Source organism: Lycium barbarum, chromosome 7, assembly GCF_019175385.1.
Source record: "Lycium barbarum isolate Lr01 chromosome 7, ASM1917538v2, whole genome shotgun sequence".
NCBI lineage: Eukaryota > Viridiplantae > Streptophyta > Magnoliopsida > Solanales > Solanaceae > Lycium > Lycium barbarum.
In genome coordinates this window covers 6,390,596-6,407,408 of record NC_083343.1, presented here as the reverse complement: position 1 = coordinate 6,407,408, position 16,813 = coordinate 6,390,596, and the positions used below count along the sequence as shown (strand labels likewise).

The 16,813-nt window shown below is 33.9% G+C and overlaps 1 protein-coding gene and 1 pseudogene across 2 annotated transcripts; both read left to right on the top strand.

Moving 5' to 3' along the window:
* Nucleotides 1-1,884: 1,884 nt before the first annotated feature.
* On the top strand, nucleotides 1,885-8,440 carry LOC132603021 (two-component response regulator ARR12-like). Of its 2 annotated transcripts, XR_009567953.1 has the most exons (7): nucleotides 1,885-3,194; nucleotides 3,912-4,064; nucleotides 4,589-4,972; nucleotides 5,049-5,125; nucleotides 5,874-6,980; nucleotides 7,543-7,689; nucleotides 8,148-8,440. XR_009567953.1 is itself a non-coding variant. In XM_060315872.1 (6 exons), exons 1-6 carry the CDS (start codon nucleotides 3,038-3,040, stop codon nucleotides 8,211-8,213), a joined length of 1,944 nt encoding a protein of 647 aa, XP_060171855.1. In that variant the 5' UTR covers nucleotides 1,890-3,037; the 3' UTR covers nucleotides 8,214-8,440. The 2 variants fall into 2 exon arrangements, 1 of the variants encoding a protein (XP_060171855.1); XM_060315872.1 differs by lacking the exon at nucleotides 7,543-7,689 and having other exon boundaries at nucleotides 1,890-3,194.
* A 5,031-nt stretch (nucleotides 8,441-13,471) lies between these two features.
* LOC132601212 (class V chitinase-like) lies at nucleotides 13,472-15,734 on the top strand (annotated as a pseudogene).
* Nucleotides 15,735-16,813: the final 1,079 nt, after the last annotated feature.

Below are 16,813 nucleotides of genomic sequence, written 5' to 3'. Positions count from 1 at the left end.
CCAACATTTATTGAAGAAAAGTTAGTGACTGTTGCCTTAGAAAGCAAAATTTTCAAATTAGCTTAACTCCTCCAAACTACAGTTATGTTTCAACTTTGGGAATAAAAAAGGCAAAAAAGTGAAGTACTAAACAAGCAATTTACTAATGACTTTAAAAGTTCTAAGAGCATGTTTGGATAGGCTTAAAATAAGCATAAGTTGGGGTGGGTTAACTTATTTTTTTTTGGTTTATAAGCTGTTTTCAGCTTATAAGCTGCTTTAGATAAGCTAAGTCAAATGGGTTCAATTATTATTTTGGGTTTATTTTATGCATAAAATGACTTTAAGCTGGTCAACCAAACACTCAAAAAAGCTGAAAGCAACCTATAAGCCAATCCAAACGGGCTCTAAATCTGCACACACAATTCTTCTACAAAATAGTAACATATGTATTGACTCAAATTGTATAGCACATGTTTAGGAAGCTATAATTACATTTATGTCCCTGCCAAATATGATTATTTTTTATTTTCTTGTGCATTTGTTAATTGGAGATTTAAGGGAAAATCAACACTAATTAGCAAAAGTGACTATAAACACCTAGCGATTGCGGATAAGTGTTTACCTGATCCTTATCTCTGCTCTTGGGAATATTAATATTAATAACAAAGTGACTATTTTCTTATCTGTACATTCTTTATAGAATTTTGGTGAAATTAGCCAGAGAAAATGTCAATTAAAATTGACGCAAAGGGATGATTTACATAAATTTATAGTACCGTGTTCTTAGTTTTAGAAGTTGTGTAAACATAGCCATTATCAAATTACCATTCTGATCAATATTAGACTTGGCTCCATATTGCTTAACCTTCCAGACAAACATTAGACTGTCTTCTAACGTGTTTATGTAAAATTGTCCCTCCTATAAAAATTATTCCCAGTTTATCAATTCTTTTATTGATGGGCAAACTAATCATTTCACAAGTGAGTCGATTTCAAAAAAGTTTAAATTTGGTGCCTCAGATCACTCAAACCTCTAGCATCTTCAAACTCTAAATAAAGAAATGGTTAAAAGTGGAGGCTTTAATGATTTCTAAAAAAGGAAAAATACCTAATTGAATATCATTAGCAATTATGTCTTGAATAATTAACCAAGATTCTTCATTTATTTTCCATTCTTCTTGTCCATTATGTCCTTAAAATTTATTATTGCTTCCCCCTCCTCCCCCCCTACCCCACAAATTTTAACCCTTGTGCAAAATAATCATTTTACCATAAATCTAATCAAATATGAAACAAAATTATCACCCATCTTTGTATAAATGAAAATCTTTACCTTTTCAAAAAATAGTTTCTTTTTTGGTTTGCTGTTCAAATGTTCAATCATAGCCAGTAAAAAATGATTATTTATTACTTATTCCTTTAGGTTTAATGTAAAAAATGTACCAATTAAGAAGTATTTTTATTTAATTTTGCAACTTTAAAAAACTTGGTTCTGAAAATAAATTTAATGAACATAATAAAAAGAAATGTCACCATTTACTTTTTTTGTTTTAATAAAAAAATTTGTCTATTATTGACAAGATTGGTCAACTTAAAACCAAAGAGATAAGAAGTCATTACAGTCTACAAGAATTTGAAACCTGTGATTAGATGGCAATGTTTATGTAAAAGGTAAATCTAATTAAGATTCAACCAAAACCTAGCCATAATTTTCATTAAATAATTAATTTCTTAACTCATCCAAATGAAGGGCCAAGATTTCTTGAAATGTGAGTGTGTACAAAGATATGTGTCACATAATATCATTTCTCAAAAGTCTACAAAAAAGCTTACTTCCAAAAATGCATGCTTCAAAAAAGGTTCTCATAAGAAGACAATAAACAAACCTACATTATTCACTTTCATATATACTACAACATCTTTTTACATCTATATATATGTATAATGTACTATTTTATTAGGGTGGTGGGGTGTATATAGGAAAAAGCAAAAGGACAAACATAAACAGAAGAAGAAGATAAAGTATAGTTGTGATGACTAGAAAAAAAAACTACTACTATGATTTGTTATATTGTTGAGTTGAAACCAATCACTTTGTTCTAGCAATAAACCATCATTGTCTACACATACAGGCTTTTTTACTCACTTACTACTAAAAACTCATTTCAAAGTTTCAATCTTTTTGATCTATTTTTTCAGTTCTTGGATTTATTTAGGCAATTGGTTGGTTTTATGGGGTTTTGAGAAAGATTCAAGAAAGTTAACTTTTTTTTTTTTGAGTGTTTGGATTTATTTAGCCAATTGGTTTTGTGGGGTTTTGAGAAAGGTTCAAGAAAGTTAAATTTTTTTTTTTTTTTTTTGTGTGTGTGTGTTTTTGGATTTATTTAGGCAATTTGGTTTTATGGGGTTTTGAGAAAGATTCAAGAAAGTGATTTTTTTTTTTTTTGTGTTTTGTGGTAAAGTTTTGAACATTTTTGTGTGGGATTCTTGATTTTGGGTGCAATCTTTTTTGTGTGTGTGTGTTTTGTGGTAAAGTTTTGAACTTTTTTTGTGTGGGATTCTTGATTTTGGGTGCAATCTTTTTTGTGTGTGTGTGTGTTTTGTGGTAAAGTTTTGAACTTTTTTGTGTGGGATTCTTGATTTTGGGTGCAATCTTTTTGTGCGTCTGTTTGTGTGTGTTTTGTGGTAAAGTTTAGAACTTTTTTGTGTGGGATTCTTGATTTTGGGTGCAATCTTTTTTGTGTGTGTGTGTTTTGTGGTAAAGTTTTGAACTTTTTTTGTGTGGGATTCTTGATTTTGGGTGCAATCTTTTTTGTGTGTGTGTGTTTTGTGGTAAAGTTTTGAACTTTTTTGTGTGGGATTCTTGATTTTGGGTGCAATCTTTTTGTGCGTCTGTTTGTGTGTGTTTTGTGGTAAAGTTTTGAACTTTTTTGTGTGGGATTCTTGATTTTGGGTGCAATCATTTTTGTGTGTGTGTTTTGTGGTAAAGTTTTGAACTTTTTTTGTGTGGGATTCTTGATTTTGGGTGCAATTTTTTTTTGTGGGGTTCAAGAAAATGACTGTGGAAGAAATTAGAGGGAATATGGTTGGTGGTGGTGAAAGGGTAAATAATTATGACAATTTCCCAATTGGTATGAGAGTTCTTGCTGTTGATGATGACCCTATTTGTTTGAAGCTTTTGGATACTTTGCTCAGGAAATGCCAGTATCAGGGTATGCTTTGTTGCTATGGAGTTTTTTGTTAATTATGATAACTTTCCAATTTGTTTTTTATTTCTTGTTTTTGAGGTCTAGTTGGAATTTTGTGCTAGTTTTGAAGTTGGTTTTCTGTTTTATCTGGGGGAAAAAAGAAACTTTTTTTTCTTTTTTCCAACTTTCAACAGGAGCATTTTAAATTTCTACTCTATAGAGAAATGATTTTTGCTCTGGTAAAAAGGTTTTTCAAATGGTCATGTACAGTTTCTTGATTTCAAATTTGCTTTTTTTCATGCATGGTTCATGTTTCGATTTGATTTGACCATGACCTTTCAACAATGCAAATTAAGGGGAAAAGGTCATAAAACAAAGAATAAAAATGATATAGAACAATAAGGGAAATTGGAGTTCTTTTGATTTACTTTTTTGCCTTTTGTTATGTATTTTGAACATAATCCAACTCCAAATTCTCTATTTGATCTTCCATTTTTGTCCCAGAGGTAGATTTGTTCATGACTGAGCCAGATTTAGTTAAATCCTTGCCCTGAAAATGACTTTGTTGGAAGATTTTGATTCATTTGCTATCTCTCATTCCAAGTTTTCTAACCCTGGATTTTCTTGATTTATTTTGAGATCTTTCTAGCTTACTGAATCTTTTGTCTTTTCCTCAAGATTTCTGATAAATTGCATTATTATTAGTATTATTCTGAAGATCATCTTTTTGTGTTTGCACAGCAACTACCACAAGTCAAGCAAGGATGGCATTGAAGATGTTGAGGGAGAATAGAGATAGATTTGATTTGGTTATCAGTGATGTTCACATGCCTGATATGGATGGCTTTAAACTTCTTGAACTTGTTGGTCTTGAGATGGATCTTCCCGTCATAAGTAAATAGAATATATCTTCATTTATCTTATTCATATAGATCTATCATTTTCTTTTCATTTTCAACTTTTTGGCCCCTATACCTCCCTCCATCCTTAACTGGACGCCGCTCGTGTTCGAACCCCGGGAATGTAGAATTTCCTGGTATGGAGCACTTTCCCTTTGAAAGGGTTTACGCAGTGTGGATCTGGATTAGTTGGGCCAATAGTTGCTTCATAACAAATGGTTATGTACATTATATGTATATTACAACAACAACATACCCATTAAAGTCGCACAAGTGGGGTTTGGGGAGGGTGGGGTGTACGCAAACCTTACCCCTACCTTTCTGGGGTAGAGAGGGTGTTTCCAACAGACCCTCGGCTCAAGAAAATTATTTTTGAGAACAGGTTAGAAAGAGATGCAATAGTCAAAAGCTATGATGAAAATATCGAAGAAAGAACAGTACTGACGGTAGAAATAGCAAAGATAACCAAAGATGTACATTTATGTATACAATCTGATTGAACTCTTTTTTTGGGTCCAGTGTTGTCTGCAAACAGCGATACCAGACTTGTAATGAAGGGAATCAGTCATGGTGCTTGTGACTATCTGGTGAAACCTGTGCGGATCGAGGAGTTGAGGAATATATGGCAACATGTGGTCAGAAGAAAGAAGGTTGAACCTAAGAGCCAGAGCAAGTCTAGCGATCATGACAAATCTTATCAGGGAAGTGGAGAAAGTGGCCGAGGGCAATCACCAACAGATCAAAATGGCAAATGTAACAAGAAAAGGAAGGAAGAAGAAGACGAGAATGATGAAAATGGGAATGACAATGATGATCCAACAACTCAGAAGAGAGCTCGTGTCGTTTGGTCCATAGAGCTTCACAGGAAGTTTGTTGCAGCTGTCGGTCAGTTGGGCATCGAAAGTGAGTTCTTTAACATTAGTAAGTTTTTCTCTGTCTATAAGAACGTTCTGGTATTAATGGTTGTTTTCTGTTGCAGAAGCTGTCCCAAAGAGGATTCTTGATCTGATGAATGTTGAGGGGCTTACAAGGGAAAATGTGGCAAGCCATCTCCAGGCACTAGTCTTAGCACCTTGTTCTTCATTATTTCATTTGTTCTATTTGATCCTTTTTCTTTAAATCATTGCACAATTAGGGATTTTACTAGATATATGGCTTTGATGGTGGAGGTGAACAAGGTGAATATTTTTGAAGCACTGGCCATGAAACATTTCACAATGTTGAATCATATGCTAGAGTAGGGTTGACAAAATGGTTAAAAAAAAAGTAACCATTCAATCCGACCCATTAAATATGGGTTGGATAACTGACCATCTAAAAATGGATCAAACATAGATATCATCCACTAAAAAATGGAAATCCAGATGGATAATATGGATATCCATATTATCAATACCCATTTGTCTGCTTGTTATTTTTCATGAGTTCTTGCTTTCTGGCAGTCTTAAGCTTATTTTGACCTTTAGCTTGTATTCTCACCTGACTGTTCCTGAAACCATGGATAATGTTATCCATATTATCTGCGCGTTAATCCATTTCTTATCCATGTTAAATATGGGCGGGTCAGATATTTTATCCGTTTTTATTTAACCCATTTTCAACCCGCCATATCCGATTCGACCCGCCCATTTGCCACTCCTACTCGTATCTCAGGATACTTAGTAGAAATTGGAAAATAATAATGCAGTAGTGTCTGAATCTAAAGCAGCTATGTGGTAACACTATCTCAGTTCTCTTAGTTTAGTAATTTTTTTTCCTTGCAGTTTCAGTTTTCTTAATCTGGTTTTTGTTTTCTGTGCTACAGAAGTATAGGCTTTACTTGAAAAGAATCAATTCAGTACAAACCCAGCAAGCCAACATGGTTGCTGCATTAGGGGGAAGGGACTTTATGCGAATGGGCTCACTGGACGGGTTTGGAGATTTTCGAACATTGGGTGGATCAGGACGGTATCCTCATGCTGCCTTGTCATCATCGTACACTTCGCCCGGAGGAGGCATGCTTGGCAGACTAAATAGTGCTGCTGGTCTAAGCGTTCGCCAGCTGGCAGGATCTCATGGTCAAACTTTGAGCAACCCCGTTAATGCTTTCACAAAACTGAATCCAAATATTTTACCTGCTAGCCAGAATGCTAGTTTATTTCAAGGAATTCCTGCATCATTGGAGCTTGATCAACTGCAGCAGAGTAAGTCCACGGGGCATATTCCTTTGGATGATGTGCTCGGTTGCTCAAATAACTCCTTATCCAATGTACCAAATAATCCTATATTGCTTCAAGGAAATCCCGTTGGAAATCAGCACTCTCTAAGCATGACTCCATTTAGCTCAGACTCGTTCAATGCTGGTGTTAATGGTTCTTCCAACTGGCAAAATTCCGTTCAGTTATCGAAGTTCCAGTCAAGTTCTTTCCCGTTGACTGAATCCTTCATTAACAGCCATTTGCCTCAAAATAGTGTGAGAGAAGCTGCGACAACTCATTTACAAAACAGCCCTCTTGATTTTACTTCCACTGCCACAGTTTCTCCTCCTTTTGAAGATTCTTCAAGGGGAGAAATCCAATACCGTGAAAGTATGGCTGGTGCTGTTCAGAGTATGAATCAACCACCATCTCAAGCATGGGCCGATAATAAACAACGTTTTTCCCACAACTCAAATAATACTTTCGGCAATAACTTAAGCTCTCAGGTTCCAAACAATGGTAGCATGGCTTCTCTAAGGATGGACATGTCATTGATTGGTAGATCGAATGGAGGTTCTTCGACACTCGTGCAGCACACCGAGCATGAAAAGTTAACCCCGGATTCAAGGACAAGGTCAAATGAAGACTACCTCTTGGAGCCAACCAGGCAACAAGTAGGTTTTAGTCCACAAGGCTATGACTCCCTGGATGATTTAATGAGTGCAATGAAACGGGTATGATTTCTTTTTCTAATCATGAGACTTCCAACTTTTTTTCTCAGCATAAACAAGACCCCAGATTCTGAAAACTGATGGGTAAATCTATGTTCCATAGAAAACACTTAGGGACCGTTTGGTAGGGTGCATTAGGTAGAATGCGGGGGTTTATTAGGTAGAATAGTGCTGGTATACACCCTATTTAGTATTATTTAGAAATTATGCATTGCATGTTATTTTTAATACAACAAACCAAACAGTCGATAAGAAATAAACCCAGCATGACAAATCCCATTATCAGTAATCCTAGCATAACTTGTCTTCGAACCAAATGACCCCTTAATTCAATGTAAGATAATTGATTAGTACAAGGGATGAATCTGATTACTTGACCTACATCTTGGGAGACATGAATAGTAGTGATAGGAAGATCAGTAAGCTTTTCTCAGGGAAAGTAGTGTTCCTTAATTACATGTATAGCTGGAAAACTATATATAAAAACATAAGTTGATCTGAAATTGGAAACGACTGAAAGTAGATCTGAGAGATTTTTCATCCAACTCATGAAAGAAATCTGCAGAGGGCTTGATGACATATTTTGCTTCCCCAACAATAACAACCAATGCCACAAAAGCGGGCTGAATCAAATGGCTCTGTTGGCTATCTCTTCCTATAGCTTCTTGGGATTAAACACTGTTTCCCCGTGGGGTTATTTGATGTCAATAAGGTGCATACTTATATAGTCAATGTCTGTTGTGTTCTTCTACTTCTGAGTTCATTGTTCATTTCATCTCTTTTTTAAGTTGAATAACTCCATTTTTCAAACGCTAGACTTTTCAATTATTTTCCCTCGTGCTACTGCTCCTAGAAATTCTTGGATTTCTCGCAATATGAGATTGAATGCCATAACTCTTATTTGTATACCATCACATCAAATTTCCGTTTCCTAGATTTCGCATTGTCCTATCCCACTAATTGTAGGTTATCAGGGGTCGCTATGCATCAAAATTCAAAAAGTTCTCTTCTATATTTTTGCTAGCAAATTTCGCTCGTCAGGTTCTTGTTTGACCTTTTTCATTACATACAATACCAAGAAAACAAAAGGGAATTTTTGAAACTTTTCTGCTCTTTACACTGCATGACATAACGGTAACTTATTAAAGGATTTTGCCTTATGAAATGCAGGAGCAAGATGGAGGAATGTTAGATGCAGAACAATATGGATTTGATAATTATCCTTTTGGATCATGACTATGAAGGATTTTGTAGCTGTCAGTGAATTCAGCAAGAAGAGGATCTAGCTAGGTTGCAGCAATACTAATTTTCTCCTTTAGGAGTTAGTGTCAATATGTAGTATTTGCCGGGCTTTTATCCCACGTTAGTCCCGCCTTATTCGTTATTTTCTCCTGGAAATGATGTTATTGACAGTACAATTTCTAATGCAAATTGCTTGCTGCTTCTTAGCTCGTTTGCTTTGATATGAATTCTCCAACATCAAAGCTTATTCTTGTTATCAAATTTTTCTTCCAGGGGGTTGGGGACAGTGTTATCAAAGGCGAAAATCACAAAAACGCTTTAAGTTGGGGCTTTAATGAAGAAAAGCTCAAACGAGAAAAGTACAAAAATGTATGTGTAGTCCAGACAAAAGCATGAATAGCAAATATATGAATGGAGAAATTGGAAAACGTTTACGATAAAGTGAAAGTATCAATTGTTTAGTGTTGCCTCTTCAAGATTACACTCATTGTTGCAGATACAGAGTTAGGATTTAAAGCTTATGGTTTTGTGATTTCAGATTTTTTAAGTTAGGGCGTTCTAAACTAACTAATCTGAACATATTTAATAAATTTCTTTATCGGCTGGACTAACCCGCTCTACACTAGCTCCATCCTTTGCTCATTGACATGAAAAAATGTATCTTAGAGCCTTGATAACGATGCTAAAGTGCCTGCTAAATTAGGCGAAGTGCCACAACATGATTTGTACCTCGTTTCAGGGCTTAAGCGAGCTTTGAGCACGCCTTTGACAACACTTGTTGGGGGAGAAGTGTGTTAATGTAATGCTGCAGATTACTTTTAGGACTGATTACTTTGATGTTGACTTTGGATAAATCTAGTTTTCAAAATTAAACATTGATAGTGGTAGTTCTCGCTGTAAATCTCAATATTACCGATCAATGCTATTAAATTGTTTACTTATATAATCCAATTATATATAAAAATTATGTTATCAATACCTATCGAAATTAAACTCTTTTTAAAATAAAAGCCAAGGATAAACCTTAGTGAATAAAAAAGACTAATTACAAGATGCGAAGATTCAACGGGAGGTACAATTAATAAATTCTAGTATTAATAAAATATAACATGTTCATAAAGATTGCATTATTCATTAGCCATTTTCCCACATTTTATCTTCAAATAAACAGTGCATCAGAGACCCAATCAAAAGAAAAGGACAAAAGATCATATTCTTAAAAACATCTCAAAAATGGTTATGGTATTAAAAATATTATACTTGGGATTTAGGCATATGATCCAAACTAATTTTTGTATTTGCTTGCCACTTTATTAATATTTTCTCCATATCAAAGGAATTCAATATCTTTTATATAATCCAAAAAAAAAAAAAAAAAAATCAGTTTTATCCTATTTGAACAATTTAATTTGTTATAGCAAGTTTAGTGGCATACGTATAATTTTTTGTAAGCGATATCAACGTTTAAAAAAGTGAACAAATGAATAAATCACTGTAATGACATAATGACAAGCGTCTACACCCATTATTTTTATTTTACATATGATCTAAATATACATATCTAATAAAACTTTTCGCGGAAGCAGCCTCCAGTGACACCATTTCGTACAAGTTATATTCGCCCATGAAGTTACTTACAACTATTTATTTTAGATTAACAATGAACAATATTAAATATATTACTTGTAATTATTCCTTACGTGATTTAATTCTATTAAGAAATTACATCATTAGTGCATCGAAAGTATATTCTTTTATTTTAAAATGAAAGCCAAGACCAAACTTAGTAAAAAAGGAAGACTAATCACAAGAAGCGAAGATTCAACGATAGGTACAATTAATATATATATATTTTTTTGGTAAATAAATATCTCACTTATTATAAAGGTTGTTAAATACGATACCCAAATCTCACACCAAGAGATTTCTATCAACTTCTTTCTAAATTACTAATAAATTAACATGTTCATAAATCATAAGTACCTTTCATTATTTATTAACCATTTTTTCTTCAAATAAATATGCATCAAAGACCCAATCAAAAGAAAAGGACAACAAACCATCTTCTTAGGAAATACCGGTAGTGGTGACAGTGAGCCAGGATTTTATGTTAGGGGATTCAAAATTGTATGTCACATTTGAGATTTAAATTTATGACCTAAATTATTTTTGAATTTTTTTGTCACTTTATTAAGATATTATAGCATATTAAGTAAATTCAACAACTTATATAAAACCCAAAAATTTAGTTTATCTTATTTAAAGATAATTTTTTTCCAATGAATGATATTCAATTGAATTCCTTTTTCTCCAAGTTAGCTTTGCACCTACATTTTGATCTGGGTGTACAACAAAAATAACATATCCAGTGAAATCCCATAATGTGGGGGTCTGGAAAAGGTAGAGTGTACGCAGACTTTACCTCTACCTGGATTTGGGTGTGTTTGGTAGAAAGGACATTAATTTTCATAAAATAAGTCATTTTCAGCCATTTCAGAAAACCAGTTTGGATTCATGCCGGGACGTTCAACTACAGAAGCCATCCATCTTATGAGAAGGTTGGTGGAGCAGTATAGGGAGAGGAAGAGGGACTTACACATGGTATTCATCGACCTAGAAAAGGCTTATGACAAAGTTCCAAGACAGATCCTATGGAAATGCTTGGAGGCTAAAAGTGTACCTGTGGCGTACATTAGGGTGATCAAGGACATGTATGAGGGAGCCAAAACCAGGGTGAGGACAATAGGAGGAGACTCAGAGCACTTTCTAGTTGTGATGGAGTTGCATCAAGGATCAGCTCTTAGTCCGTTTTTATTTGCCTTGGTGATGGATGGATTGACACGGCAAATTCAAGGTGAGGTGCCATGGTGTATGCTTTTCGCGGACGACATAGTCCTGATTGACGAGACTCGTAGCGGAGTTAACGCTAAGCTGGAGTGTTGGAGACATACTCTGGAGTCTAAAGGGTTTAAGCTGAGTAGGACCAAGACAGAGTACTTGGAGTGTAAGTTCAGTGAAGCACCTCAGGAGGCTGACTTGGAAGTCAGGCTTGGTACCCAGGCCATCCAGAAGAAAAGTAGTTTCAAGTACCTTGGGTCTATTGTGCAAGGCAGCGGGGAGATTGACGATGATGTCACACATCGTATTGGGGCAGGGTGGATGAAATGGAGGCTTGCTTCCGGAGTGCTATGTGACAAGAAGGTGCCACCAAAACTTAAGGGCAAGTTCTACAAAGTGGTGGTTAGACCGACTATGCTGTATGGGGCGGAGTGTTGGCCAGTTAAGATCTCTCACGTTCAAAAGATGAAAGTTGCCGAGATGAGAATGTTGAGATGGATGTGTGGCCACACCAGGAGTGACAGGATTAGGAATGAGGATATTCGGGATAAGGTGGGGGTGACCTCGGTGGAAGACAAGATGCGAGAAGCGAGATTGAGATCGTTTGGGCATGTGAAGAAGAGAGACACAGATGCCCCAGTGCGGAGGTGTGAGAGGTTGGCCATAGATGGTTTCAGACGAGGTAGGGGTAGGCCGAAGAAGTATTGGGGAGAGGTAATTAGACACGACATGGCGCAACTACAACTTACCGAGGACATGACCTTAGATAGGAGGGTTTGGAGGATCCAAATTAGGGTAGAAGGCTAGTAGATAGTCTCGTTATCCGTTCTTATTAGTAGTCGCACTATTGCAATATAATTTCTTGTGCTCCGATTTCTGCTATTATCTGTTATTTCCTGTGCTTTGATTATCCTGTGTTATCTGCTCCGATTTCTGCTATTATCTGTTATTTCCTGTGCCGCTTGCATTATTTCATTTCCATACCGCTTTGAATCTCTAATCTCTTATCCGAATCTCTTAACCTTATCTGACTTCTTTTTATGCTTTTATGCTTTTATTGAGCCGAGGGTCTTTCGGAAACAGCCGTCCTACCATGGTAGGAGTAAGGTCTGCGTACACTCTACCCTCCCCAGACCCCACGATGTGGGATTTCACTGGGTTGTTGTTGTTGTAAGTCATTTTCAGCCAATCAAACAAAAAGAGAAAAAATAACTTTCTCCACTTACGTTTCCTCTCCTATATTAATTACGGAAAAGGTCCAAAAATACCCTTGACCTATTCAAAAAGGCTCATAAATACCCTCCTTCCACCTTTTGGTCTAAAAATACCCTTAAGGTTTGTTTTTGGCTCAAATATACCCCTCAAACTAACAAAGTTAAAGTTAACTCTTTTAAAAAGCCAAATGGCATTTTGTGATTGGACACATATATTATTTAATTTAAAAATTAAAAAATATGAACAAAACTGTTTTTTTTTTTTGCATTTCGTGAATAAAAAAACGAAATAGGAAATTATAATTTTTTTTTGCATTTCGTGTATTAAAAAATGAAATAGGATAAAAAATTAATTTTGTTCATATAAAAACGAAATTGGAAAATATATTTTGTCCAATTTTCCAATTTCGTTTTTATATGAACGAAAATAATTTTTTTTTATCCTATTTCGTTTTTTAATACACGAAATGCAAAAACAAAAATTATAATTTCCTATTTCGTTTTTTTATTCACGAAATGAAAAAAAAAAACAGTTTCGTTCATATTTTTTAATTTTTTAATTTTTAATTTTTAAGTTGTCTCACAATTTTTTTAAAAAAAAATATGTAAATTACGGAATTTTATTATTGGCAATTTTTTTTTTTAAATCTGGAATTTTAAATTACTGGCAATTTATTATTGGCATCTTTTTTTTAAATCTGGATTTTTTTTTAAATTACGGAATTTTATTATTGACCAATTACAAATTGTCATTTGACTTTTTAAAAGAGTTAATTTTAACTTATTAGTTTGAGGGGTATATTTGAGCCAAAAACAAACCTTAAGGGTATTTTTAGACCTAAAAGGTGGATGGAAGGGTATTTTTAGACCAAAAGGTGAAAGGAGGGTATTTATAAGCCTTTTTGAATAGGTAATTATTTGTTTGCAACAATTTCTAACGCTTAGAAAGTGTTAGACAGTGAAATAAACTATCTTATAAAATAGTACTATATGATCGATATTTTCTGTCGTACCAAACATATTTTTTTAAAAAAAAATTGTCCCTAGTTAGTAGGGGTGTTATTTTTTATGAGAATAAGTACAAGTCGTACCAAACAGAGTCGTACCAAACAGATTCATACGTCATATCAGATCTTGAAACTATATAAACTCAACATCAAAAAACATACTACTAAATGAACGCATATTTCAATCGCTATCATGACACATATTTTATCCACTTTATTCTCATTTTTCTTCATCCAGCTACTGGTTTTCTCTAATGGCGAAAATGTTATTAAGGCAGGGTACTGGGTGAGTGGTAGAGGATTAGCTTTAAACAACATAAATTCAACTCTTTTTACTCATTTATTTTGTGCATTTGCTGATCTTAAGCCTCAATTAAACCAGTTAATCATTTCACCGGAAAATCAAGATTCGTTTAGGCAATTTACAAGCACAGTCCAACAGAAAAATCCTTTCTGCAGAAACTTTATTGTCTATAGGTGGAGGAAGTGCAAATAAAACAACATGGAGTTATGGCTAGAACACCAAATTCAGGAAAAAGTTTTATTGATTCATCAATTAGATTAGCTAGACAATTGGGATTCCATGGCCTTGATATTGGTTGGCAATACCCGGAATCAACTACAGACATGACAAACTTAGGTACCACTTCCGTTGTCTGAATTTATGTAACAAACTTTTTCTTGAAGTCTTTCTAAACACGAATTTATACCTACATCTCTCCTTTCGGAAATCATTTTTCTTAAAATTCTCATTTTAATTTTAATGACATCATTTGCTAAAATACAATTAATATAATCATTCAGGAGATAAAAAAAAAAAAAAAAAAAACACGTGAAACTATCAATACCACTCATTTAAAAGCAATTCTTTTTGCACTTTCATTGTATGTTTACTGCTGAAAGTCTTCTTTAACTTCTTATATTCTGTGTCCAGTCAAGTGCCTTTAAATAAATTGCAACAGAGGTCCCTTATCTTTGGTAGTAGGTTCAAAATAGTCTCTTAAGTATCACCTGGGCAATTTTAGTTCTTTAAGTTTGTTAAAGTGAGCACTTTTGATCTCTGTTAGATATTTTCCAAACTTTAATCATAAATTTAATCGAAACTGTGAAAATAAAAAATATTTAACCGGAACTCCCATTTAGAAGTATAGTTTTTGCAGTTCATGTTACTTTTACAATTTACCCTCCCCAGACTCCACATTATAGGATTTTACTGGGTATGTTATTGTTGTTGCCTAGTGCAACTTTTTGAGATGCAATTTCTGTTATCTCTTCTCTATGTTATTTGTGTATGGTGTAGTTTTTTATGTTGCGAATTATTTTTGTGTTTCTGGTTAGAAAAAGTTTCACAATTCCAATTAAATTTAGAACTTTGAGTTCGGTAAACATCTGAAAGAGATCAAAAACACTGATTTTGGCAAATTTTAAAGGACCAAGTGCTCATTTTTGACCAACTTAAAGGACCAAAACTGCTCAGTTGATACTTAAGGGATTATTTTGAACTTATTATATATTTGGGTCAAGCATGTGAGATTTTTTTTTTTTTTAATTTTTTATTATCATAGTTGAGGGTAAGATTTAAAACTAAGACCTCTGCCGGCTCTAATATCATTTTAAATTGTGTAATCTTGCTCATCTAAAAACATAAATGTTTTGAAATTCTTCAATAGTAGTTGACAACTAGTTTTGAATTCAAAACTTTTGCCTACTAGTGTATATTGAATTGTGTAATATTTAATTAAAGTTTAAGCGATTAGAAAATACCTTTTTATTTACTTAATTATGTTTTAAACAGACACCCTTTTAAATGATGGCGCACTGCTATCAACACCGAGGCAAGAAACTCAGGCAGTGCAGCCTTACTTTTTACGGCAACTGTTTCTTGCTCCCCCCAAGTAAACAATTTGAGTTATCCAATACAATCCGTGGCAAAGAACTTAGATTGGATCAACCTGATGGCATGTGAATTCTATGGACCAAATTGGCCTCCCTCACAAACCAATTCACATGCACAACTATTTGATCCGGTGAACCAAGTGAGGAGTGGAAGCAATGGAATCAATCAATGGATTCAAGAAGGTGTTCCAGCACAAAAATTGGTTCTTGGAATTCCATTTTATGGATATGCGTGGCGATTAGTCAATTCGAATATTCATGGTCTCAGAGCGCCTGCTGATGGAAAAGCAAATGTTGGCTCTGACAATGGGTCGATGACCTATGCTGAAATTAGGGAATATATAGTGTAGAATTGTGCCACGACGATGTATAATGCAACCATTATTGGAGATTATTGTTACTCTGGAAGTACTTGGATTAGCTATGATGATATTCAGAATGTTAGAAATAAGGTTTCTTACATTAAAAGTTGAGGATTACTTGGTTACTTTGCATGGCTTATTGCAGCAGACAGTAATTGGAATTCAGTTCTTGCTCATGCTGCAGCAGAAGGTAATTAACTCCATTATTTGTTGTTACCTATAAAAACAGAGTACTTATATGTTAGGGATATTAGCACTTTTAATCTCTCAATCATCGATATATTCCAATTTCGGTTCTTATAATTTCCAGTTAAGCACATTTAATCTTTAATTAATTGATATGTGTACTTTTGATCCCCTCAAATTGCGAATTTTCGCAAAGTTAATGAATTATTAAATGTTAAACCATTATATTATTCATGTGTTATGTTAAAATGTTATTATTACTCCGTATTTGAGGGTGATATAATTCTAGAAAATACTCTAAATATCATATATTTCCTATATAAAGAGACAAAAACATTACAGATTTTAGTTAATTGAAAGTTAAATATGTTTAGCCAAATTACAAGGACCAAAATCAGAACTCATCAACAACTGAGGTATCAAAAAAACAGTTATCCCTACAAACATAAGTATAGTCAACTTTACCTAAATATAATGAAAGTTACTATACTTTTAACCAATACGTCATTCAGTATTGTTAAGTATCATAGAAAGCTATCGGAAGAAAACCAATGAAGTTTTTATATGATAATTATGCAAAAGTTGAATAATCTTTTAGTTACACGAATTGTTTGAACTCGCCCCGTTCTTCTACAAAATTAAATGATCTTTGTTGAAATATTTTGCTGAAATTAATGAATTTATGGATGGCTCAAATATTTATGTTGTTATTATTAATTAGAAGCTGATGAAGTGACACCAGGAGGAGGAATACACAAGAAGAAACAACTCAATCGACTAATTATCATTTTGATTCCAATTGGTGCAACATTAATATTGATATTGCTAGTCTTTACACTTTCGTGTCTGCGAAGGAGACAAGTATTAAAATTTCAAGGTAACTCTTTTGTTATATTTAATGCTTATCGCGTCATCTACGCATTCGAAATTATTGTAATGCATTCGACTTTTATGCAAACTTACAATAGATAATAGTATAATTATGTTATGATATAAAAATTTATTATATTATTGATGCATATAACTTAAATCATATTAAGATTAACTAAAAATTGAGTGAGAAAGCTGAAAGCCAACAAATGCTTTAATTC

Bases quoted from the DNA above. Each gene is read 5' to 3' on its own strand.
- LOC132603021 (XM_060315872.1), top strand. From the start codon at position 3,038: ATGACTGTGGAAGAAATTAGAGGGAATATGGTTGGTGGTGGTGAAAGG. The intron at 3,195-3,911 runs GTATGCTTTGTT...GTGTTTGCACAG, and splicing joins CAGGAAATGCCAGTATCAGG to CAACTACCACAAGTCAAGCA. The intron at 4,973-5,048 runs GTGAGTTCTTTA...TTTCTGTTGCAG, and splicing joins CGGTCAGTTGGGCATCGAAA to AAGCTGTCCCAAAGAGGATT.